The following is a 26242-nucleotide window of genomic DNA, read 5'->3' as shown; positions in this document are numbered from 1 at the left end:
GGTTGATTTCCAATTCAATCTTTATGGAAATAGCACCTTATTGACAAGCGGTAATGATGTATCAACTCTAGCCTTAAATAAAAGTATCCGTGCGATGGCAACATTTCACCTTAATATTTTTCGGAACAAAATAATTACATTTCGTTCAATGTCTCGTTTCACACTATGCCTTCGATTGTATAGGATATTGATTACAAATTTTAAGAAAATATGGAATGTCTCGAAAACTAAGCGTTTTTCGTGTATAACATTTTGTTATATGTAGCTTTAGCTATTATATTTAGTCAGTTCGTAATGCCATGATTAGCTGGTCTGGGCCTTTAATAAAAAAAAGTAAGTATCAAACTATAATTTTGAAAATGAAAATGCGCATTTGATTTCGACTGTGGTATCCAAAGGGTCAGCGATAAAACTTTTTTGTTAGTCACAGTAAGTACAATACAAAAAACTCAACGAAGATCATAGTCAAAATTTTAAAAAATAAGACCATTGCCATATTTATCAAAAGCTTGTAACTTGTAATACAAGTGGAAGTCCCTTTTTGACAGCTTTTGTTAGAAAGGGACTTCCACTTGTATTACAAGTTACAAGCTTTTGATAAACAGGGCACATATAATATTATTGGGCGCTAGGTAATGTCATATTATCCCTATAATATTTTTTCTAAATTCTACCAGTGGTATTTTACTCAACTATTCATGCGTTAGAGAAGGACATCATGATTCGCTGTCAAACATCGGTCTACTACCAACAGCCTAGGTACCCCAATTTACTTAGTCACGAAAGATGGTCTCAATGTATTCATAAGAGAACTCTGGAATCTCATGCTTTATGTAACACAACAAAGGTACACTCAGCAAAATATAATCCTACTCTGAGCTAAACTAAGGACGCCAATCACGAAGAATTTCGTATATCGACCTGCCTGTACCTATCCCTATCACACGCACGTATGTAATTATATTCTTGTCCCGCTAGGACAGTGGCATTGACCGCCGTCACAGAATAAGTAATAGTACTATCATACAGAACGGCCACGCACCGCCCCGCCCCGACTCGCATTACTTCGCCCCGCGACTGGCCGCGACATGAATCTGGCGGACTTCTGGCGTCCTCTCAGTAACGCGACTTACCCACACACACAATGACGCGTGTACAGACGTGCCGCGCACACATATAAACGCAAATGATTTTTGATGTATGGCGTGTCCGCCCTGTGCCGCCGTCATCAGCGGGACAGTAATATAATTATGCACGTGCGACAGAGATAGGAACCGGCAGGTCGATGTCCGAAATTCTTTGCGCTTAGCGTCCTTACTTTAGTATAGAACAGGTAGAATTGACAAATAGTTAAAAGTGTTAAAACGTTGTTCCTTACCATCTCGTAACCTCGGAACTCAATGACCGCCGGCAGCGATACCGTCGATAACTAAGTATATCCCAATAAAAATTAAAAAGTTTAAAATCTTTCATCCGATTGTTTTCGTATTAAACCTTCTCCTTTTTGAAAGTCAACCTTTGTCACCCAAGCCATAAAACAAATCATTCACCAATAGGCCAAGCAATAAGCAGGTATACAGGGCTCTATGCTTGGAACACAATTTTTGACTCCGTAACTTTGTTTGGACTAGTTAGACTTTTTGATCTTAACTCTAGTCCAAACAAAATTACAGAGTCAAAAATTGTGTTCCAAGCATTTCCCTCTACAACTTTTTTTTAGCATTCGTCGCCTGACCTACAAAATCGTTTTGACGTTACTGTAGGGTAGACATAGAACCCAAAGTTACTAGACTGCTCAAATCATAATATTCCTTTTGAATTGGCCATATTGAGGGTTTGAGGGTAAAAGGGTTAGAAGATATGCTTTTACGAGTATATCGTTAAGTATTAAAAAAAATCGTACAAATACTTTATACCGACATGCATGTTACACTCCTGAAGTTGCAAGCATTCATATAAATATAATATGTACATTGAACTGTTACTCGCTTGCCAGTTGACCGCCACTGAACAACAGGCTGTTTTTATTTTACGAGTATATTTCATTACAATACTTGAAAACCATTTTATTCTTCATTTTGATGTCAGCCATACTTAACCTTTTTTTAAGGCCCACAAAGACTGTTGCCTTGTAGCTCCGGGCCGCAAGATAAATTTGCTTATTTTATTTTATTTATTTATTTAATTTTACACGAAGTTTTGTCTTATTTATCAGACCGCGGCGAAATGAGCCCGATTTTGTTTGTCTTATATATCAGTCCATGGGCGTACCCAGCATTTTTTAAAGGGTGGGGCAGAAGTAGGGTACGTACCTATAGCTGGGTACGTTGTAACGGGGTACGGTTGAAACAGCTTGAATATTTACGAAACTAGATATCTACAGGAGAGAGCGGGCTCAAGGGATAAGAGGAGCGGTGCCTACTCTCTCTCTTTCTTCCAAGAATCAGTCTATACCAGGATCACCTGGCGGGCCACCTAAAAAGCCCCGGCGTGCCGCAGGTTGAGTATCGCTGGGTTTAGTCAAAATCAGAAATCGGCTGCAATGCTTATCCTCAACATTAAGCCTTTATATTTCCCACCTGCTTTTGAACTTTATTTCAAAGTGATACAGTTCTATTTTGCATTATTCCTGACACCCTTCTTACACCCTTATGACTGAAGGTTAAGAAGCAACAGAGATCATTACAGTGACGGTAAGTATTTTTTTTACGATAGTATTTCTACCTACCCTCTGTTCGCTCCGTAGCGCAACGGCCGTTGGTAGGGAAAGCTCGCTGGCGCTGCCGAGAGACACTGAATCGGGGGCTCCATCCTGAAAAAAAAACAGAAAGCATTATCAATCTGTTAGCCATGCCAAGGGTCCGAGCAAGATGAGTTGTACAGTGAGCTGCGAAATTGCATGCAGAAATTATGAATGCATTTTATTTTGACATAAAATATAATGTTCATTTTCAATGAAAAATAAATGAATCCAATCTAATCTAATCTGTTTTTATAAGTCGGTAAATGTTTTCAAACATAATACATGTTTTGTAATACTCAACAACATTTGATTGTAAGGTAACGGATCGAAATGCAGTTATAACTGGTGTGTACATGTTATTAATTGATTTACAATTGTCAATTAGTTGAAAATCACCTATCATTATCACCTATAATAAAAATTAAAGACTGATGATTAAATTGTGTAAACTATACCTTTATATTCTTTATATGCGCAAAAATATGCACGCGACGCCATTTGTTCAAAAAATAAATATTATTGTTTCATCATATCATAAAACAAGGTCTCCATTGTTTCCCATAAAGTTTTATGTCATAATGTATTGTTTGTCTGCATTTTCGTTAGTCATAATTTGGTTTTTCTCAGAAACGAGGGGTTTTTCATTGCCATAAAACAAATCTAACCTAACCTATCTATAGGATAACCCAATGGTGGGCAAACTTTCCTTATGAGGGGCCAAAACTTGGAGGAATTTCAGAGGAGGGCCAGATTTACAGCAAAAATGGATTTTTATTATATCGCTGTTCATAATGGTCATATAGTTACACATTTTTTCGAAGGACCGGCGGCGGGCCAGATAACATCCTTTCGCGGGCCGGACTTGGCCCGCGGGCCGTACTTTGCCCACCACTGGGATAACCTTACGAAAATCCTGAAATGTTAACGGTTTCAGAATTATGAATAATGATAATCTGACGATCTAGTGCCTACGCCAATTCTCGGGAGTTGCCAAGCGGACCCCAGGCTCCCATGAGCCGTGGCAAAATGCCGGGATAACGCGAGGAAGATGATGATAATCTGACGATCATTACATTATGATATGACTTTCAATAATTATGTTATGTCATACAAAGCGATCCGCATAAAACAACTCTTCTGAAAAATAATTTCTTCTAATCTTTGGGTCAAGTGAAGCTATATTAAAATTACTTCCTGATATTAAATAAGGCTCAAATTTAGTATACCGGTATGTACCTATGAAAGACCAATGTCTTATTATGATGATTTCGAACTGAACTGGAAGACCATAGGAACTAGGTAATAAAACAAAGCAATCGTTATGTTTGTGATCGTTAGAATCATCTCAATGAGCAGTAAAGGTGTGTTTTTTTTTTTTATTGTTTAAGTATGGACCTTTATACTATTGTACATGTTGGCCCTATCAAGTCCACTTCTTATTGCTTCAGAAATTATGACAATAACATCCATTTTTTTTATTGGTGGTTAAGTCTCCCACTGCTGGGCAAAGGCCTCCCCTCGCTTCCTCCACTCAACCCTGTCTTTTGTAGTTTCCAACCACTCCGGATAAAATGCGTCCAAGTCGTCCCGCCATCTCCTTTTCGGTCTGCCTGCACTCCGGCCAGCACCATCTATGGTGTTCCGTGGGTCCCACTCCGTAACCATTTTGGCCCACCTTTCAGGGTGCATGCGGCAGACATGTCCAGCCCAGCCCCACTTAAGCTCAGCGGTCTTAACACCTACATCTACAACTCGAGTTCTGGACCGCAGTTCCGTGTTTCTGATTCTATCAGTCCTGCGAACACCCAGTATACTGCGCTCCATCGCGCCGTGTCCGATGTTGGGTTACTAAGCGACACTTGCACCATCCCACTAACCCGGTGTTAACCGGTTAAACCTAGAGTTACCATGGTTACCAGTAGTATTTGACACTTGGTTAACGGTTTAACGGGCTAAACCCGGGTTAGTCGTATAGTGCAAGTGGCCCTAAGAATGTGTATGAAGGCACCGATGTCATATGGCATTAAGATTGGCCGAAGTTATGAGCGCCTCCCTAAGGTAAAGGTGATTGCCGAAAGAAAAGTACGGTCGGCGATAAAAGCCTGTATCAAATTAGAATTACAAAATTAATATTTATTGCGAGCGTAAATTAAATCATAGTGTAATAACAGTAATAACAGATTTCACGGACTTTGATAGCTCTTGGCCTCGGCCTCTGAATCGCTAATGGAAGAGCGCTCATTATATTTACGCGCAACAATTCACCAACGTGTGGCACGCATAACGCATTCCTTCTCGAATTAACTAAATAAGTAAAACAAAACCTTCCTACTTGTCTTCCTTTTGTGTTTCTATCGTGATTTAAGGACGCTGGCACACTGGCGATTTGCGAGCGAGTCGTTACGCCCTCGCCGTGAGCCCGCAACGATTTCGCTGCGTACTCTCATACTGGGATGGGAGCTCGCCTCGCTTTCAACTCGCTCGCAAGTCGCCAGAGCCCTTATAAATACGGGCAAGCTGTGATCTTACCTTGTCATTTTCTAGCTGTTCAGCGTTGTTGTCAGGGTTGCGTAAAGATGGCGATGGCGAACGTGACAGGTTTCTGAAAACAATAAATAAAATAATGAAAATATATTAAAATATAATTTCAATAATCCGACATGCTAATATCTTAACTATTCTTTAAAGAGGTTTGGTAAGATGTTTTTTTTAGTTTATAGATGTCTTGCGTCGCTTTCCTAAACAAAGCATTCATATTTTTAAACCTCCGAACTCCTGTAGTGCCAAATGATTAATCGTATATTTTGGATGCCATTAAATATATATTCTATATTATACCACATACGACGAACATAATGAATCATCGGTAAAACCGATAAGATACATAATCGGTATCGACCGATAACATCAAGTACACCGCTTTGTTTACATTTGGTCCAAAATACGCTATTAATACGGCTATGATTATGGAATATACCTTATTAAACTTAATAAAAATAACAAATGGTCGCTTTACTCCCATTATTAGGAATAATAGAAATATAAATACATAAAGAAAACCGGACAAGTGCGAGTCGGACTCGTCCACCGAGGGTTCCGTACTTTTTAGTATTTGTTGTTATAGCGGCAACAGAAATACATAATCTGTGAAAATTTCAACTGTCTAGCTATCACGGTTCATGAGATACAGCCTGGTGACAGACAGACGGACAACAGACGGACGGACAGTGGAGTCTTAGTAATAGGGTCCCGTTTTTACCCTTTGGGTACGGAACCCTAACAACTGTTTGGTAGAGAACCACTGTTTTTTCAAGCCAGACAATGGCATGGTAGGCAAGTAGGTCGGGCAGGGTACAGTTGCGGACTTATATTATTGAGCCATTTAGGTTTACTTTACATTGGACATTTCATACCGTTAGTATTGAAAACCAAATTAGCTTGAACCTTAGATGGATTAACAATTAAAGTCTGTGTCCGTATGGTAGAGAAGTAAGGGTTCCGTTTTTGCCATTTTGGCTGCGCACCCTAAAAATCTAAATAATAACGAATACATCAAATTGCGATATTAATATTTAGAGAGGAAAATGGGAACTACGGTTGTATGGAGAATGGGTCGCCTATCGCCTCTTAACTAATGTAATAGTCAGATAATTTCGCACGCTTCGCTGTTTAGATACCTACTATAGGTATTACAATTGGCTGTACTCTTTAAAAACACCGAAATTATACTTTGTTTTTCCAAGGCGATGTCCATACCGATGGCGACGGCGCAGCGCCGACGTCGCAACGTTTTGTTTTGCAACACTTTATCGCCCGATTTAGAAAGTCGATCATCTCGGTACCACCCGAATTGCAGTGGTTCATGAAATCTTTGCAGTCTTCCAATTTTTTATATGTTACGTATAAAGCATAAGACTACGACCGTAGTACGCCTTTTACATAGTTACAAAACAGATTCATATGAAAATTAATAAGTTTTTGGCAAATAAATCATTTTTGATACAAGCTTTTATCGCTGACTGTACTTTTCTTTACACAGGCAACTAATACTCATCGAAAGAATTCTAATAACCCCAAACACAATTAGTTTGATTTGTTTTATCACAAACTTCCCATAGGCACCTCCTGTCTCCATCATCAGATCAGCTCCATGTACGGTTGCCAAATCGAAGGGCGCTATTATCGGGAAAAAATATAAATTTTTCGGGATTTTGGGACTTAAGTCGGGAAAAATAAGTAATTGTATTAAAAACAACGATATTTTACATTATTGGCACTACGTCAGCTACTCTGCCCATAGACGTTTTTATATAAAAATAGTATAAATTCTTTGAGATCTTGAACAAACAAACAAAATTCGCGGCGTCGAGCGGCTCGACGCGGGTCGCTCGCTAGCTCGACGACAGTTCAGAACTTGAAATTATTGTTTTATAACGTGAAGCTGTTTTTCGGGACAATTTTCACTTTGTCGGGAATCGGGAACACATGCTAAAAATCGGGAGAATCCCGCCAAATCCCGACCATCTGGCAACCCTAGCTCCATGTTATCATAATATTGCATTGTCATCCGATTTACATTTGTACATGCAAAATTTCAGCTCAAACGGAAATCGGGAAGTGGGTCAAATATAGCTTCCAAGATTTGAACGACACTATTAACAAACAGGACAAGTTAAGGGGCTACCCCACAGTGTTGGCCGAAAGTTAATGCGAATTGAAAATGTTGGCCATTAACCATTATAAATTGAGCCTTAAACCGTAACGGACGATTACAGTTTACGATTCAATTTATAATGGTTAATGGCCAGCATTTTCAATCTGCATTAACTTTCGGCCAACACTGCTTCCCCACGCCAATGACCTTTGTTCTGAATCCCCTAGTTTTCTAATATTTTTTGTAGCTTATATTGACAGCAACGGCTTTAAGCAATATAGGTAGTATCCCATATTTACTTCAAAGTTCATTGTCTTCTAGATATTTGGCATCAAAGTTGAACAATTTTAGGCTAAAAAACTGGTTTTCTGGTCAAAACTTTTGTGTTAATTAGTTTAAAATTAAAACCGTAAAATTTAGACACGTTTTTCGAGACGCCAAAGACCAACCCAAATATGTAGATTTCGTACATGTAAGATCCTTCACAGAAAACTAGATACGAAAAAAGTGTTTTTTTAGACAATGTTTAAAAAAATCATAAAAAAATAAGTATTCAAAAATCCGGTAGACAAAACCGGAGATATAAGATTGAAGAACCGATAACCGTTTGTCTTATAATTCTATCTGTAGTGCAAAAAAAGGAGATACGATTCAAAACTTCTCAAAAATCTATGAAAATCTCGGGTAGCCCTTTAAAGAAAAGCTTGTAAAAACTAACTCGTCTACGATTATCGTAGCGAGCATAAGGGCACAGAATAACTAATAGTACTACCGTACAGAAAATTCACTCCCTCACAAAAGTAGATTTAGGTATAAAATTATACCTATACTCGCCGCCTGCAACAAAATTGAAACTAATAACCGCGCACGAAACGTGAATTTTCTTTGCGCGAGCGCCACGTGACACGACTATCGTGCGGTCGAGCGGCAGCCCACTGCCATACGCCTGCCCTACTCGGGAGGCCGCCGGCCAAATGTACCTAAACTGCGTAGTGACACCCCCCTGATAAGGGTGAAGATGAGTAGGTATTCGATCGATTTTGTTTACATTAAAATGTCAAAGGCGAGGTGATAATTGTCCTTCGAGAAGCGAATCGTACGTGTTGATATAATTTAATAGCTTAGGTTGAATTCATATTATCAAAGAGAATAGAGTGTATAGAGAGTTACTTAACTGTCATGGTAAATTATGTATGTAGCCACAGTACATTTACAGTACAGTCAAGGCCTAAAATATCGATACGGAAAACAAACATATCTATACCCTAATTGTCTAGGCAATAGGGCCGTGTACACATATTTTTGGCGCTTTACATAGGCTTTAAAATTTGCCGTTTAACTTGAGTTTCCGCATAATTAATGAGCGTTGAGCTCGGCCTCAAGCACAATGAAAAATCTGTTGTATTGTTGTACGTCACGCCTCTACGTCAGACAATGTAACACTCGCTACATCATTACTACATATTACTATATTATATCAGTAATATAGTCTTGAAGCCCGACGACTAAAATATTGGACATATTCGAACATTTAATAGACTAGCGACCCGCCCTAGCTTTGCACGGTTTACAATTACAAGAAACCTTAAAAAATTATATACCTAAACCTTCTTCAATAATCATTATATTGATAGGTGAAAACCGCATGAAAATCCGTTCAGTAGTTTTTGAGTTTATCGCGACAGACGCGGCGGAGGACTTTGTTTTATAAGGTGTACTTAGTGATTCTTTCTGATATTTAGTAGTAGTTCAATAATGAATAATTTTCCCTCTGTACAACTGTACTGTCCCCTGTGTAAAACTGTACTCAAATTAGTTCATCTATTTGGAAGCAACGAAATCACAGATACACTTACACGTATAAATACCCCCTTATCGTAAGTAATAGGCCGGTAATGCATGATGCAAAACGATTATCTATCTTATCTTAACATATTAACCTCAATTCATAGTCTTTATAACAATTACGAGAATATCAAAACCCCACTTATTTCCAATTAAAAAAAAAACACCTTACCACGATTATCTAGGTCTGAAACGGTACCTTATATTATAATACTGATCGGATATTTTGACGCAATCCAATACAATCACACGCACATCACAATTTTTTTCGATAAACGACCTTAATCCAATTACATTAAGGTCTAAAACTGGCGGCACTTTGACACATAACAATCACACGCATATCGCCCTTCTTTTATCCAAAGACAACATAAGCCAATTCGAGCTTTAGCTATTTGATCTGTTTCTGATGATACTGATCTGTCAGTGTCAAAAGTAAAGCTTTCGGTTGAAGAAACGTCACTTTTGACACTGACAGATCAGTATCAGATCGAATAACTAAATCTCGAATAGGCCTGTTAGTCCTTATTAGAATAACATTAAGGTTCAAAACGGTACCTTATAATATTGATCCCTGAATCCCACTGAGTGAACCGCACTCGATACTCGTCGAGCATCATTTTCGATGCACTCACGCTTAATGCCCAATATACACTGACGTAAATACTCGTACCTGCCTAATCTAATCCGTTAAGGCGACTAGTTAGTACAAGCCAACGGACTTTACATTGTGTGGGCGAGACAGCGCCATGCACGTAAAGTGAAGTTCTACAAGTTGGGTAAAAAATAACTGTATTCCCGTTGCCAGGGAGGTTTTGGGATTATACTGAGCAACTTTTACTATAGGACCAACCCCGAATCGTGAAAAAAAATTTGGCAGTTTCATACATTTTGGCTGGTTCTTTTTCTATGGGAGGGTAAATTTCTTTTTCGCGATTTCGGGGTTGGTCCCATAGTAAAAGTTGCTCAGTATAATCCCAAAACCTCCCTGGCAATGGGAATGCAGTTATTTTTTAGCGATGCAGTTACTTTACGAGCCGCGGTTTGAATTGAACCCGCGACCTCCGGAATGAAAGTCGCCCTTACCGCTAGGCCACCAGTGCTTTTACCTAGCGAATAATGCAAATAAATAAATAAATAAAATAAATAAATATTAGGGGACATCTTACACAGATCAAACCTAGCCCCAAACTAAGCAAAGCTTGTACTATGGGTACTAGGCGACGATATACATACTTGTATAGATAAATACATACTTATATACATAGAAAACAACCATGACTCAGGAACAAATATTAGTGTTCATCACACAAATAAATGCCCTTACTGGGATTCGAACCCAGGACCATCGGCTTAGCAGACAGGGTCACTATCCACTAGACCAGACCGGTCGTCATAACCTAAGTTAACTTGATTACTTCTTAATCTCGCACTTTTTAAGGATATCCGGTATCTTATCGACAATTTATATACTTAAATATTTTATTTATATCAATTTCTAGTTAAAATATATGTTATTTATTAACATTTGTGCGAATTTAAGAAATCAATGATAAAAACATTACAGCAAATAATATTTTAATGAAAGTACCTACATATTCAGGTGCGTGAGTGAGGCGTTAAATGTATGGTCAAGGACGTTGACATTATCAGTCGCCTTAATTACGTCCTTCACAGGACACTAGGGTATGAAAGGGATAGAACATCACCTGTTACTGATCAAGACAGATTTGCGGATCGCGCGTTTGTGTTATCTATTGATAAAGTTCATTGAATAATTATTTTTATAGAGCCGTTATCGATAATTGGCATTTATCGATTGGAGGAATTTACTAGACTTTTTATACCTAGGCAATAAAAAAATCTGAGTTGTTGTAGTGTAGGTAGGTATTTGATTATTTATTCTAAGTTTGGGCAATATGTAATACTTAGGGATTTTGAAATATTGTAAAATTTAATTTACAACATTAAAACTTACATTTCAGTTTAATTTTTAAAACGGTTTCCAATAAGTTCACAATGTTCTATTTAAGTATTATGTTATGTTTTACACACGCATAATATATGATCTTTCGAAATCAAGATGTAAAAAATCAGACAAATGACAAATCATTGTCTGACAAGCGGACCTTAAGAAAGCAACAATAAGGGCCACTTTCCCACTTTAGATAACCTATGATACCATTCTTTAAAATTATACTCTAACACACCTATCAGGTCCCCCCTTCCATTATTTTCGAATATAGGTATGTATTAGGCTACGATTTCTCAAAAATAGACCTTAAAACAGCAATAATAAGGTTCCCATATCTCATATCCCATTGTTAAAAGCTATTAACAGTGTTGGTATGGTTAGCCTACGATACCATTTAGAAATAGACCCTAGCATAAGATTCCATTTCCCGTACCCACTGTTAATAGCTACTGACAGTATTAGCATCATTGCCTACAATACCATTGAGAAATAGACCTTATCCAAGCCATAATATGGTCCCCTTTCCCGTGTCCCACAGTAATTAACCTTCGGGAACTCCTGGTTGCGTGTTAGTTGTTTACACGCAGTGTGAGTCACCGACATTTTGGGTACGTCACTACACATACGTTTAGCGTATTATGGTAATTACTTGATAGTTCAGTGCACACCCACTACCCCCCTAGTAATTACCTGTAATATTTAACTTAGATATCGGAAATGAATTACAATTTGTCCATAAAAAACCTATATACACCATACATCGTAAATTTTATAGCATTTTTGGTGCAGCGGAGTGGTGTTAACGGAATTGGTATAGACAATTCCAACTGAAATGGTAAATTAAGGTTAATATTAACGTAATTAATCATTAGGGTTGAAATTGTTTATACCAATTCCGTTAACACCACTCCGCTGCACCGAAAATGCTATAAAATTTACGATGTCTGATTATCACACGCACCGGTGTGAATTTAAACGAAACTCGCGGGATAGAAGTTTCATAAAACTCATTGGGATTGGGAGCGTCCATTAATGAGGCGAGGCATTAATGATCCGTGAGGCGTCTTGTCTTGTCTGAGATTTAGTGAGATTTAGCTTGACCCCTCCCCCTTGTTGCCTATGTACGCCTCCCATATAACCATTCCAGTCGCAGAATCACAAAGTGGTAACTAAATGTCAGATGTGTCGTAACAGAGTCCACACAATGTGTCTAGAATTGTTTCGAAACAAAGTGTCGTCGCCGTGTCTACACTTTTCCGTAACAAGGTGTCGACACATTTGTGTGCACTTTGCGTGCGGTTTGCGACTAAATCTGACAGCAAATTTGTGACAGCAAATGTCAATATAAAATACCTCTTGAAAACCAAGGTTTGTCAAACTACTATTAGTGTCTCGTGTGCTCGTAATTCTAGTAAGTCATCATGGGCAATGCAAATGATAATAATCGACCGAAACCATATAAACACCCAACACCCGTCAACCTTTTACAGAAAAGTTTTTAAAGAAATTCAATAAGCTACTTAGGTCAGGCAACGAATGCTCCAAAAGTTGTAGAGGGAAATGCTCGGAACACAATTTTTGACTCCGTAACTCGGTTTGACAAGTTAGGAGGTGAACATATCAAAAGTCCCCGGCCGTAGCCCTTGAGCGGGGGGGAGAGAGGGGGCTTTGAAGGTCCCATTTTCCCGTTTTTCGATTATATCTCGGAAACTATGCATCTCAGCGACATGGCCACTTATACAAAATGAAAGGTAATTTAATTTGTTACAAGTTTATTCCGTCAATTTTTTCGATATGTTGAATAGTTTTTGAGATATCCGCTCTTGAAAGTTTATTTAGGGCTCTCAATTTTATCTTGATATATCTATATCAGTGAAGGTGCTAGGCCGTGTTTGGTATCGTTTTCGTATAAATCTGGGGTGCTGAATCCATTTAAGATATCACATTGACACCATTCCACAAAATAAAAATAAATCTTTTTAGGGTTCCGTACCTCAAAAGGAAAAAACGGAACCCTTATAGGATCACTCGTGCGTCTGTATGTATGTCCGTCTGAATACACAAAATAGTTCTTTACCTATAGATGACAGGAAAACCTATTAGAAATGTGCAGTCAAGCGCGAGTCGGACTTAATGTAGGTACGGAACCCTTAATACGCGAGTCCGACTCGCACTTGGCCGGTTTTTTTGAAACTCTTCTTGACGCTTAACCGCTGAACCGATTTCATTGAAATTTGGTATAGAAATAGTTTGCGTCCCGGAACAGGACATAGGATAGATCTTATAACCAAAATCGTCTTTTGAAGGTGTGAAAAGTGGCGTGGAAATTTGTACGGGAAATCAATAACCGCTGAACCGATTTATATGAAATTTGGGATGGTCTACATCTTTGATTTAGTTAAAAATGATGAAAAAACTTGACTTCAAACCTAAACTTAAACAGTATTAACTTCAAGAAGTCAATTCTGAATTCCCCCCTACGCCTCATTTCACACCTTTAAAGGATGATTTTTGAGATAACTTATTATATCCTGTCTCGGGACTCAAAATATATGTGTACCAAATTTAAATTAAAACTGTTCAGCAGTTTAAGCGTGAAGAGGAGTTTAAAAGAAAGTATTTTAATAAGTTTATATGTTTTTACTTCGGAATGGTGTCAATGTGATACCTTAACTAAATTTGGTACTGCGAATTTATACGAAAACGATACCAAACATCCAAACATGGCCTCGTAGCTTTACTGTTGTAGAAGTCAAAATAAAATTGAGAGCCCTAAATTCTTATTACTTGGCCAAACTTGTGTAGAAGGAAAAGGTAAAATAAAAGTCTTCGGCAGGAATATAAGACACAAATATATTTTTTTTTTTGCGTTACTATTTCATTCATCAAATATAAACATACCTTGATTATACTATTCTAGTGAGATCCTCATAGATAAACAAAAACATTTAAGTACTTAAAAAATTACAAGGTCGAAATGTCACGGAACTTGTGAGAGTAATATGTGAAAAATATAAACTTTTATGACAAAAAAAATCTGGACACAATTTAAGAATCACCCAATTGCGTCGAGGAATCATCTGTATTTTTGCTTGTTTCATTACCTCCTCGCTTCTTTTTTGTCCTTTGTATTCTGTAGCAATTTGTTAGATCTGAAAATAAAGATAACTTGCGTCATCACGGATGTCGATTTATAGGTTTTAGGGAGTGCAGAATTCGAAAACGATGATCATTTTATAATCCAAGATGGCGGCTACGTATTTTGTCATAAAAGTGGAATCCAAAATAGTCATCATTTTCGAAATCTGCGCCCCCTAAAACCTATAAAACGACATCCATGACGACTTTTATGACATAGTGCATGGCCGCCATCTTGGAATCCAAAATAGTCATCATTTTCGAAATCTGCGCCCCCTAAAACCTATAAAACGATATCCATGACGACTTTTATGACATAGTGCATTGCCGCCATTTTTAAATTGAAAATGTTATCATTTTCGAAATCTGCGCCCCCCAAAACCTATAAAACGACACCCATGACGAATTTTATGACATAGTGCATGGCCGCCATTTTGGATTCCAAAATGGTCATCATTTTCGAAAGCGGGGCCCCCTAAAACCTATAAAACGACATACATGACGACTTTTATGACATAGTGCATGGCCGCCATCTTGGAATCCAAAATGGTTATCATTTTCGAAATCTGCGCCCCCTAAAACCTATAAAACGACACCCATGACGACTTTTATGGCATAGTGCATGGCCGCCATTTTGGATTCCAAAATGGTCATCATTTTCAAAATTGGGGCCCCCTAAAACGTATAAAACGACATCCATGACGACTTTTATGACACAGTGCATGGCCGCCATTTCGGATTCCAAAATGGTCATTATTTTCGAAATCGGCACTCCCTAAAACCTATAATCGACACCCATCTCGACTTTTATGACAAAGTGTTTTGCTACCATCTGTACGGTTACCATCAGTTTGTCACTGACATAAACGCCGTCGAGAACGTAATTTACTTTCTATACATCTCGCTCGCACTCGCATGTTAGTGCAAACGGGATGGATAGAAAGTAAATTACGTTCTCGACGGCGTTTATGTGAGTGACAAACTGATGGTAACCGTACTGCATGCAAGACATTTCTATTATTTTTACGTACAAAAATGGCCCCCTGTCAACTTTCAATCGAGATTTAATCGATAATTTATTCGATTAATATTCAGATTAATTCAATTTCAATCTATGTTAGGTCGACTAAACTAATCGTGATTAAAATTTGAGAATTAACTTTTTTTATTCCATTAATTAGTCGAATAAACAGTTAATCGATTAATGCCCATCTCTGACCACGGCATTTTTACACTTTGAGAATATCTGAAAACAAATCAACACAAGGAGCCATTTTGCAAATCCAGTAACATACCAGTAACTTTGTTATTACTTTTGACAGCGCGTGTCATGTGTCAACACAGAGTCGACACAAAGTCGAAACATTGCAACTACTTTGTGACTGCAATATTTCTCAGCCTTAAACCATATTTATACATCATAATTAACAAGTTTCGTAGTATGTAAAGCGTTATTTCTGTTATTTAAGTATAGTATACGCATCGAAGTACTAAAAATGCTTCAAATAATATAGTTATGAACACAGGCACTGAGAAGTAAACAATTTCATTTCCGGCTAAACTAAAACAATGTGGTGGCGCGTTGATTATATTACACTTAGTTTATCAAATCACTCGAGCAGTTTAATTCCCCATAATAATTTAAGTCATATTGTAATATAAATGCAAACAATATATAATTACGTCTTGTAATCCGTTTTAGAGATGGCGTATTAATGTCACTTATTTTTATTTAAGTATTTTTTCATCTGACAGTTTCCATTTGACAGGAACAAAATGAACGAATGAACGAATGATTTTGGCATAAAGTAGTCGCAAACCCGAAACAATGTGTGCACACGGCGACCACACTTTATGTCACTTTGTGTCATGTGTCGACCCTTCCCCATTTCTGGTAACTGTGTCGACACGGCGACGACTCTGCGACTGGAATTGTGACCGAAACAGACGGTGTCGACACAAGATGTGTCAACACCGCGTCGTAACGGCGACTGGAAATGGTTGTATGGGCTGCAACTCCAGAGGTGTTACATGCGCGTTTCCGACCCTAACATTCCGCACCCTCGTTGAGCTCTGGCAACGTTACTCACCGGCAGGAACACAACTCTATGAGTAGGGTCTAGAATCTAGTGCTATTTTTGTAGGATGCGCGGATTGGAACGTAAGGAGTGTACGAGTGAGTGATAGAACGAACTGTTGATGAACGATGTGTAAATGAGAGAGTATATGATGTCGAGTGTCAGGCCGTGTGAAAGTGATAGCAAAACGCCATGGGCAGATTTTGAATTGTAACCGGGGATTCTTCTGTAAGGTGGAGGTGGTGGGTGGTGTTGGTGTAAGGGTTCGTGTTCGCTGTGTCATTGAGAGACATGTATGCAAGTAAGGAGTATCATCAGTCAGTACAGTAGTTGCACTTACTTGTTTTCCTGAAGGATCTGGTTGGTGTGCTGTGTGATGACCCCGGAGAAGGTCAGAGCCTGGCTGATGCTCTGACCGATGGCATCTTGAGACGATATCACCAGGTTTTCCACCGACTTTCTCCTGTAACACAACGTGAACCAATAAGTTTTAGTAATAGTACATTACGACATCAGTGCGAAAAGTACGTACGTAAAAGTACGTACGTACGTAAGTAAGTAACTCGCGTCGATTTAAAACACTCCCTTCGGTCGTGTTTCAATTTATCGCCACTCGTTTCGAATTACCTATTCGCACATGTATCGTACAACGTTTTACAGTACATAATTATGGCACTTTAAATTTTCGACATAGTCACGTAATAATGTGTTAATTATCGCACTAGTGCAGTAAAATAGCACCATATGTACTTTAAAACATTATCCTTTGCAGCTCACGCTACTGCAGTACAGATAACGCCCCCTTGCAATCACCGGAACAAACAATCACGCAATTATAGCTTATCTGATAAAGAGATTATTAATTTTAACAAGAAAAAAAACACAAAAATATTAGTAACAAATGATATGGGCTTATGTCTGAAATAAATGTTCAAATGCACTGCCTACAATATTTTCTGCTTTGCTTTAAGGTTGACTGGTACAGAATGCCTCATGGCATTAAGTTCGCCTTTTGTACATTAAGTTGTTCTTTTGTGCTATTGCATAGTTTAAATAAATAAATGATTGATTGATAAAATAAGTAAACAAGTCCTTAAAAACGTAATGAATTGGTAAGATAAATACAGAATGGAGGAGTGAACAGGATTTTATAGGGTCAGCAACTCGCATGTGATACCCATGGAATCGAAAGCATTATAACACTATGGTGACTCTAGATGTCTGGCCATATTTGCCATTAGGTCGACTGAATGTGTATATGAGTGTTCAGATAGACATTCCTTATTTAGAATGATAGGATGAAACGGACAAGCCAATTCTGATAAATATGTCCAAATCCACCTCTACAAAACTTGCTTTTAAATTTAAAAAAAACACATCCAAATTGGCTTGTCACTCATTTAAGAGCTATGGCACTACAGACAGACAGACACCCACATGGCGGTCAAACTTATAATATCCCTTTATTTGCACAGGGAGTTAAAAAGCATTATTAATCCTATCAGCACTTGAATATAATATATTTCTTGAAAATGCAGCAGAAATGGCTATAAATATCAATGTAATTTATTTCATTTGTTTTTGCAACTACAAGTATGTACATACAAGAGTAAATATTATCACTAACAATTTTTTCAAACTATACAATATATCTAGTTTCATTAGCTGATAGCCAGTCAGTACCTATGTCTATGATAAGGAAAAATTAGAACATACAACACTGCTAAATTGGTGGCATGATGTTGTGACACACATGATTATTTCAGTTTATCAGGAGTGTAATGAAACATTTCATGAATGACTATAGTGCTGAAATATTTGTGCCAATGAGAATGTGAGAAAAAAACATGATGACACATGCAATTTAGCACATGGGATTGGCATGTGTAATTAACCTTTTGATAAAAGGTCCGTCTAATCTAATACCTTTATTTAAATGAACAATTCTTGTTTATTTATTTATAAGTATATTTATTTATATATATATTTCGGGGATCTCGGAAACGGCTCTAACAATTTTGATGAAATTTGTTATAGGGGGTTTTCGGGGGCGATAAGTCGGTCTAGCTAGGTCTTATCTCTGGAAAAACGCGCATTTTTGAGTTTTTATATGTTTTCCGAGCAAAGCTCGGTCTCCCAGATATTGATAATTCTAGTTTTGATTAAATTAGAATGCAAATAACCCAGACTGCTAAAATTAACTATTCTTGTCAGTCATCTTTACCTTTAATGAATATCTTTTAGAGTCTGTTTGGAAAGAGAAGAGTTGTGGAATGTACTGGGTCCCATACATTCTATGACTCTTCTCTTTCCGCACTGACTCTAATGGAAAATTATATAATATAACATTATTGAAAATCAGTTGTATATAATAATTAATTAATTACAGAATAAAATAGCAATATTCACATGTCATTACTTATGTTATTTCAGCTCCAGCGTAATTGATTATATAGCCATAAAGCTGTGCAAACTAAAGGCTTACTAGTTTCTCCTCTTATCTTGATTGTTAACACCATATCTTGGTTATTTGTTTCTTGAGAAAACAGTTACATCACTTTTCCTGTCATTGCTATTTTAATTAAAGTTTGTATGGAAAAACTAATTACAATACACAATAAAAATATAAAAAATGTCAGGAAAATTTAATTGAATGCTCTAGGATTGTTGTTTTAGTGCAGCAGGAAGATTTAGCTATTAAATATGTAGCTAAATAGTCTTAGTACATCTGTATGAATGTTTAAAGCTAGTAAAATATCAATATTTAGAAATCTAATTGGAAGTTTGTTTCACTCACCTTGGCTCAACTATCCACTTATCAGAAAAAAATATAATTGGATCTATGAACACCATACTATCGATCCTGAATTTGTTTTTGAACAAATTGGTAACAGTAGGCCTTTCGAGAGCGCGTAACTCCATTGTCTAGTTAAGTCTAGTACATAAACCGAAGTCTGAGACCTAATTACCGCCGAGCTAGGCGATTCACAGACAACTGATAACGGGGAACACAATGTAAATAGAGCAGACACGACGACGCAAACATCTACAACTGCGTGATCCTTCTAAAATTAGTAAATAAGCCCCAAAAACGTCAATATAACTCACATGGAAATTGCTATGTTGCGGCTGTCCAGCTCCGAAGTAGTCATAGTCACAGGGTTTTAGTGCACGCTCAGGTCAGCCACTCGCGAGCTATTGTTCACAGCTGCGTTTTTTGCTTTCATCATCCAGATACAAGAGATCTATGCACAAAATACAACAAAAATACTATTGACTGCATCGAGACAATCTGACAGAACTAGCTCAGTGTTGCAATAAATATTTGGAAATTTCTCTTGTGATTATGGGCCCTTGCACACAGTGCATATAGCCGAGACAAAAAGAAGTACCAATGCCCTGTATGCCCATGTTTGGTGGCTACTTGGATAGGGTATGCACACCAGTGCAGCATTACCTAAACAAGGCATAAGACATGCGTGACTGAAACGAGTAGCCTGCGCCTTTAATAATATCATGAATCTAGGATAACTTCTATGAATAATGTCAACTCCTTTTTGCATTCATATTAATAATTATTTACACTTGCAACATTGGCAACATTACAATCATCTGTCAATGTCAAAACTAATCAACATTCGGCGGAGTGATTTAGATTCACCACGTGAATTTATTTTATAGACCATAAATGAATTAACTTCAAGTGAAAACCATGGCAGACGATTCGGCTTTTGACAAAAAGAAGTCCCATCGGGCTAAACATGCCGGCCGAAAAGCGGAGAAGAAGAAAAAGAAAAACCAAATCGACCAATCTAACCTAAGCGCTCGGCAACGAAATCCTAAAGCTTTTGCTATACAGTCGGCCGTGCGAGCTGAGAGGCAGTTTAGGAGGAAGGAGGATATCATTGCAAAGAAGCAGCGGATTCCCCAGGTAGATAAGACACCGCTAGAACCTCCTCCGATAGTAGTTGCTGTCGTTGGTCCGCCGCGCGTAGGAAAGACCACAGTCATTAACAATCTCATTAAAAGCTTCATTAAAACCAACGTCACAAGCATAAAAGGCCCTGTGACCATCGTCACATCAAAGAAACGCCGAATAACTCTCATAGAATGCAATAATGATGTCAACTCGATGATCGACATCGCAAAATGCGCTGACCTAGTTCTACTCCTCTGCGACGCTAGCTTCGGCTTCGAAATGGAAATATTCGAGTTCCTAAACATATGTCAAGTGCATGGCATGCCTAAAATTATGGGTGTGTTGACGCATTTGGACATGATAAAGAATGCAAAGACACTGAAAACAACTAAGAAAACTTTGAAGCACAGATTTTGGACAGAGGTGTACCAAGGCGCTAAGTTATTTTACCTCTCCGGTATAGTCCATGGAGAATATTTAAGGAATGAAATAAAGAATTTGTCCCGTTTCATATCTGTAATGAAGTTTAGGCCGTTAAGCTGGCGCATGACCCATGCTTATGTGCTGGGGGACAGAATGGAGGATATAACTAACCAGGAGGCGATCCGGAAGGACCCAAAGGTCAATAGAGATGTGGTGCTCTATGGCTATGTGAGGGGAGTGCCGTTGATGAAGGAGTCTGCTGTACATGTTGCTGGTAAGTTTAATTTTTTAAGCATTCTTAAAAATGGTATTTTATTTGGCTACTTGATATTAGAAACATGAGAACAACTGAACAACAATCATAAATTCATCTATCTTAGTTTTTTTTGTACTAAACAAGTTAAATCACAACCAACTCTTTTTATTACTTTCAGGTGTTGGAGACATGAAAATTAGTGAACTGTCATATCTACCTGACCCCTGTCCACTTCCCAGCAAAGAGAAAAAGCGACACCTCATGGAAAGAGAGAGACAGATCTATGCACCCTTTTCAGGCGTAGGTGGCATTGTTTACGACAAAGATGCTGTTTACATTGAGCTGCAAGGCTCCCATCATCATAAAAAAGAAGATGAGGAGGTTAGTGAAAAAAAGGAGCTGCTTAAAAATGTTGTTGAGACTAAAGAGACAGTGGATGAGCAGATGCAAGAATCTGGGTTCCAATTGTTCAGTGGTGGTGCCGTGATCTATCCTGATATGATAAAAGATGATGAGTATTTACAACATAACAATAAAAAAGGACAGGAAAGCTCAGATGAGTCAGATTCTGATGATAATGATTCAGACAATGATAGTGGTATTGATCAAGAGAAGGAAAGCAACAAGGTTCCATGGAATAATGACTCAGGGTCTGAGGATAATGATCTTCCTACTGAAAAAGATGATGATAATGATGATGAAGAAAGTGGGGATGGTGATGAATCAGATAATGAAGGTTTTGGTGCTAAATGGAAAGAAAAGCTTAGTGAGAAAGCCACTGAGGCTTATTTTGAGAGGCAGAAAACATCTAAGAATATAATGAAGCTTGTGTACGGGGAATTTGAGATTGGAAATAAAAACAAGGAAAAGGAAGAATCAGATGAAAGTGATGGCGAAGAAATTGGAGGGTTATTTAAGAAAGTAACAGACACACAGAAAAAGAAACATAAAGAGAAAGAGAGATTAGACACTGAGGAATGTTCTTTTTTTTACTCACTAGATAAACCAACTATAAAGGATTGGACCAGTGAAGTCAATAAACAAGTTTTGATTAACTGTTTTGTCACAGGAAAGAGGTCAGCTGATGAAGATGCTTCAGAACTCCTTAAACTTGATGATGCAAGTGATGGTGATGATGAGGAGATGTTTGGAGATTTTGAGGACTTAGAAACTGGTCAGAAACATGCTGCAAAGGAAAATGAGGAAAAAGAGGAAACTGGTACAAAACGCAAAGGAGAATTAACTAATGCAGAAATTTTAGAAAAGAAAATGAAACTAAAAGCGAAATTTGACTCTGAATATGATAATCCTGATGATCATAGGATAAAAGGTGATCATTCCTATTATGAGAATTTGAAAGCAGAGGCATTGAAGCAGTCTGAATTGAACAAATCAGTTTTTGATGATTTGGATGAAGGTTTGAGGATAGACGTGGAAGGATTCAGACCTGGTTTGTATGTGAGAATGCTTTTCAAAAACATGCCTGCTGAATTTGTGACAAATTTCGAAGCTAGCTATCCAATACTCATTGGATCATTAAACATGGCAGAGCAGAACATTGGCTATGTGTCTTGTAAAGTCAAGAAACACAGATGGTACAAAAAGATATTAAAAACAAATGATCCTTTGATTATTTCTTTAGGATGGAGAAGGTTCCAAACTGTTCCTATTTACTCTAAAATAGAAGATGATTTAAAGTGTAGATATTTGAAGTATACTCCGGAACATGTGACATGTAACATGCACTTCTATGGGCCAATAACGCCACAAAACACAGGTTTTCTGGCCTTGCAGACAGTCACTAATGATCCCAATGATATGAAGCAATTGGGCTTCAGAATAGCAGCTACAGGAAGTGTAAACGAAATTAACAAATCTACTCAAATTGTCAAGAAGTTAAAGTTAGTTGGCACACCAACTAAAATATACAAGAAAACTGCTTTTATCAAAGACATGTTCAACAGCACCCTTGAAGTAGCGAAATTCGAAGGAGCGAGAGTCAAAACCGTATCAGGAATAAGAGGACAGATCAAAAAGGCGATCAATAAACCTGAAGGCGGTTTCCGAGCTACATTTGAAGACAAAATCAAAATGAGTGACATAGTTTTCTGTCGAACATGGTTTAAGGTCGACGTTACCCGATTCTACGCGCCTGTTGTGAATCTACTATTGCCTTTAGAGTCTAAAAACGCTTGGCAAGGCATGAAGACTAAAGGGCAACTGAAGAGAGAAAGGAATTTAAAGTTTGATGCGAATAAGGACTCTATGTATACTGAGATTCAGAGAGCCCCAGCAGTCTTCAAGCCTTTAGTAATACCTAAAGCATTGCAGAAGGGTCTGCCTTACAGGTTCAAGCCTAAATCAAAGACTACGACATCATCGGGGGAAGCACCTAAGGATATAAACAAGGAAAGAGTTGCTGTAGTAAAGAGCCCATATGAACAGAAGGTATCAAGCGTTATGAAGATGCTTAAGACCAACTTTGAGACGAAGAAAGAAGCTCAAAAGAAGGCAACAAAGGAGAGATTAAAAGCGCACAGGCGGGAGATGGACGAAATCGAATGGCGTAAGCTCAAACGGCAGAAAGAGTTGAAGAAGAAGATCTGTAGGACGCTAAGTAAGATGGGAAATAAAAAGAAACCTCAGATGTGATTTGTTGTATTATTAAATTTTTCTCAGTTAACTCGAGTTATTTTAATAACCTGTGTTTAATAACCTTAACTTAATCCTTTTCCTGGCCGCACCAACCTAGACGGTTTCCCTATCTGCATAATAAAATTAGTTGATGTTTTGGTGATTCATTTGACTACGTCTAACATTTTACGAAAGTACAATTTGATTTGAACCTTATATCTGAAGTCTAAGGTTGAAATTCTTTTGACACGTATGCTGTCAATAAATCGTACTATGCCTGGAAAAGGATTAAACAAGCTCATAGATTTTTGAGCGCCATTTGTCATAATTCCAAGAACTTTATCGAAAGTACATATGTGGATTACTTTGGCAGCCTACAAACGCTAAGTGTTCATGCCAAATTCTATGTCAAATATGGTGCTCCAATGGCATATATGTGATATGTACTTATGCATTGTCACTTCCAAGTTGGTGCAAACTTATAGCGAGGGCCGGGTCCAAAGAGTAGTATAATATACAGGGTGGAAAAATAAGTCGGGCCCTGGAGGGAAACTACCTTAAATCCTTAAGTTGGCTCATTTTACTTAAAGGAGACATTCCCTTATTTTTAAAAAGAAATAAAACTGCATTCAAAGATTTTTCTTTTTTTCTTCAATTTTGCTTGTCTAAATATATTCTTGAGTACTAAATATTCGATTTTATGGATATTTTGTACGACAGACGAGTGTAAGACCTAATGTTTCTTGGAGAAATGTTATCATTAAGGTATCTGCCCACTACACCGTATCATACCATGACCGTGCTGTGAACGTATCAGGCACGGAATGTAACGCGATACGGACTACTATACCCACTACATCGTGTCCACAGTGTTTCATATCCGTACATAACGGGTTTAGTGCCCGTAGTAACCGCGTATCATCCCCATAGCATCCGCCTATAATCCCCGTAGCATCCGCGTTTCATCCCCTTAGTACCCGCGTTTTATTCGCGAGAGCAATACTCGTCAGAAAGAGCGAGAAAATGTTTATCAGACTGGCAAGAGCGAGCAAGTAATATGGCAACGCGTTTATAACGGGCTTAGAACGGCCACCATAAGCGGTTATAACCCGTACGCTCACCGTTTCGCCGCCTGCAAGCACCGTTCTTGCAACGTTGCGTGCCGTGCACGGAGCGTTTCGGCACCGGCAAAATATCCTCGCCGACAATTTTTGACGGTCCGTGCATAGCACTATTGGACATAGTCTCATACTTTTTAATACAAAGAATGTTTTTTTGCCTGACACGTTCCTACTACGGTCATGGTATGGTACGGTGTAGTGGGCAGAGACCTTTTTAACATTCTGTATCGACTAGTAGAAAGAAATAGCGAGTGTTTATTTTTTGGAAGTTTTACTCGGTTCGATTCCCGGTCGAGACAAGCGAATTTAAAAAAAATCTTTGAATGCAGTTTTGTTTCTTTTTAAAAATAAAGGAATGTCTCCTTTAAATAAAATGAGCCAACTTAAGGATTTAAGGTAGTTTCCCTCCAAGGCCCGACATATCTTTCCGCACTGTATATATGGCCGGGTCTATTACATTACCTAGTGAACCTCTTCCTTTTTGAAATGGGTTAAAGTTAAAATGTTAAAATGGTGCTGATAGTTTCACGTCCATGTCATTTGCGTACCTACTGCAAGGTGCAAGCCTCTCACTATGTCATACATAGGTATACCTAACTATGCAGTGACGTAAATATCTTAAGGACTGGCCTTACTGGCAATAATAATGACATTAATGAGGTATGACAGGGGCCAACACATCAGCGGTGTGACACTGCAACAACGCGATTGGTTGATGAGTTCGCATCACGCGCGCGATTGGTTGATGAGTTCGCATCAGGCGCGCGATTGGTCGCAACTAGTTGCGTTAGACTGCACGATTGGCTCGAATTCGTGAGTGACACCGCTGAACTAGTACCATTTTTAGTGCCCGTAAGGCCAGTCCTTAGATATGTACGCCAATGTACTACGGCTAAAGGGTAACAGTTTGTACCCATGTACAGCTAATTTCTAAAATATCGATAAGGATGAAGGGTTAAAAATATCTAAACACCACTTCAATGCTTATGCACTCTAGGCAATAAGGGCGTATTCACTTATTTCTGGCGCTTTGTTCATGTCGATATTTTAGACTTTTAGACCTTGACTGTACGCGTCCACCGTCTGTCCCACCACGTAATAGGTTAGTATTCAACCTGTCCAATGTGTATTTGCGTCTCACATTTTGCTTAATGAGAGAGCGAGACGCAATGACATTGGACCAAGAAATTGGACAGGTGAATTCCATCTTAAGATCCGTAATAGCGATTGGAAAATACGTTCAATCGTGTATCTTATTCTCTCGCAATAAATGCCAGAATCAAAGTGCTTTTCCAGCAGCTGTGACGGTTTTTATGCGTGGTGGGGTAGTTTGTCTTGAGTTTCACCGCGGCGTCAAAACTACTGAGCCTATTCTGATGAATTTGCTGTCAATTGTTTCGCTTTTGAGGACTGAATGAGACATTCTACGTACTATAATCGTTTAAACGTCATGCTG

The 26242-nt window shown here is 38.2% G+C and overlaps 2 protein-coding genes across 2 annotated transcripts in view; one reads left to right on the top strand and one right to left on the bottom strand.

Moving 5' to 3' along the window:
• The window catches only part of LOC134794098 (protein Aster-B-like), a 58187-nt gene extending 38474 nt beyond the window's left edge, over nt 1-19713 (bottom strand). The window contains exons 1-4 of the mRNA XM_063765798.1: nt 19542-19713; nt 16774-16896; nt 5273-5345; nt 2729-2812 (exon numbers count right to left, since the gene is read on the bottom strand). Coding sequence (XP_063621868.1) covers nt 2729-2812; nt 5273-5345; nt 16774-16896; nt 19542-19585 — 324 coding nt within the window. The 5' untranslated portion in view covers nt 19586-19713. The remainder of the gene's footprint in view (nt 1-2728; nt 2813-5272; nt 5346-16773; nt 16897-19541) is intronic.
• A 334-nt stretch (nt 19714-20047) lies between these two features.
• LOC134794087 (ribosome biogenesis protein BMS1 homolog) lies at nt 20048-23714 on the top strand. Its single transcript, XM_063765774.1, has 2 exons — nt 20048-21049; nt 21210-23714. Exons 1-2 carry the CDS (start codon nt 20146-20148, stop codon nt 23681-23683), a joined length of 3378 nt encoding a protein of 1125 aa, XP_063621844.1. The 5' UTR covers nt 20048-20145; the 3' UTR covers nt 23684-23714.
• The last annotated feature ends 2528 nt before the right edge of the window (nt 23715-26242 follow it).

The sequence above is a fragment of the Cydia splendana genome, chromosome 10, assembly GCF_910591565.1.
Source record: "Cydia splendana chromosome 10, ilCydSple1.2, whole genome shotgun sequence".
Taxonomy (NCBI): Eukaryota; Metazoa; Arthropoda; class Insecta; order Lepidoptera; family Tortricidae; genus Cydia; species Cydia splendana.
This window is presented reverse-complemented; position numbering and strand designations above follow the sequence as displayed.

Bases quoted from the DNA above. Each gene is read 5' to 3' on its own strand.
- LOC134794087 (XM_063765774.1), top strand. From the start codon at position 20,146: ATGGCAGACGATTCGGCTTTTGACAAAAAGAAGTCCCATCGGGCTAAA. The intron at 21,050-21,209 runs GTAAGTTTAATT...TATTACTTTCAG, and splicing joins GTCTGCTGTACATGTTGCTG to GTGTTGGAGACATGAAAATT.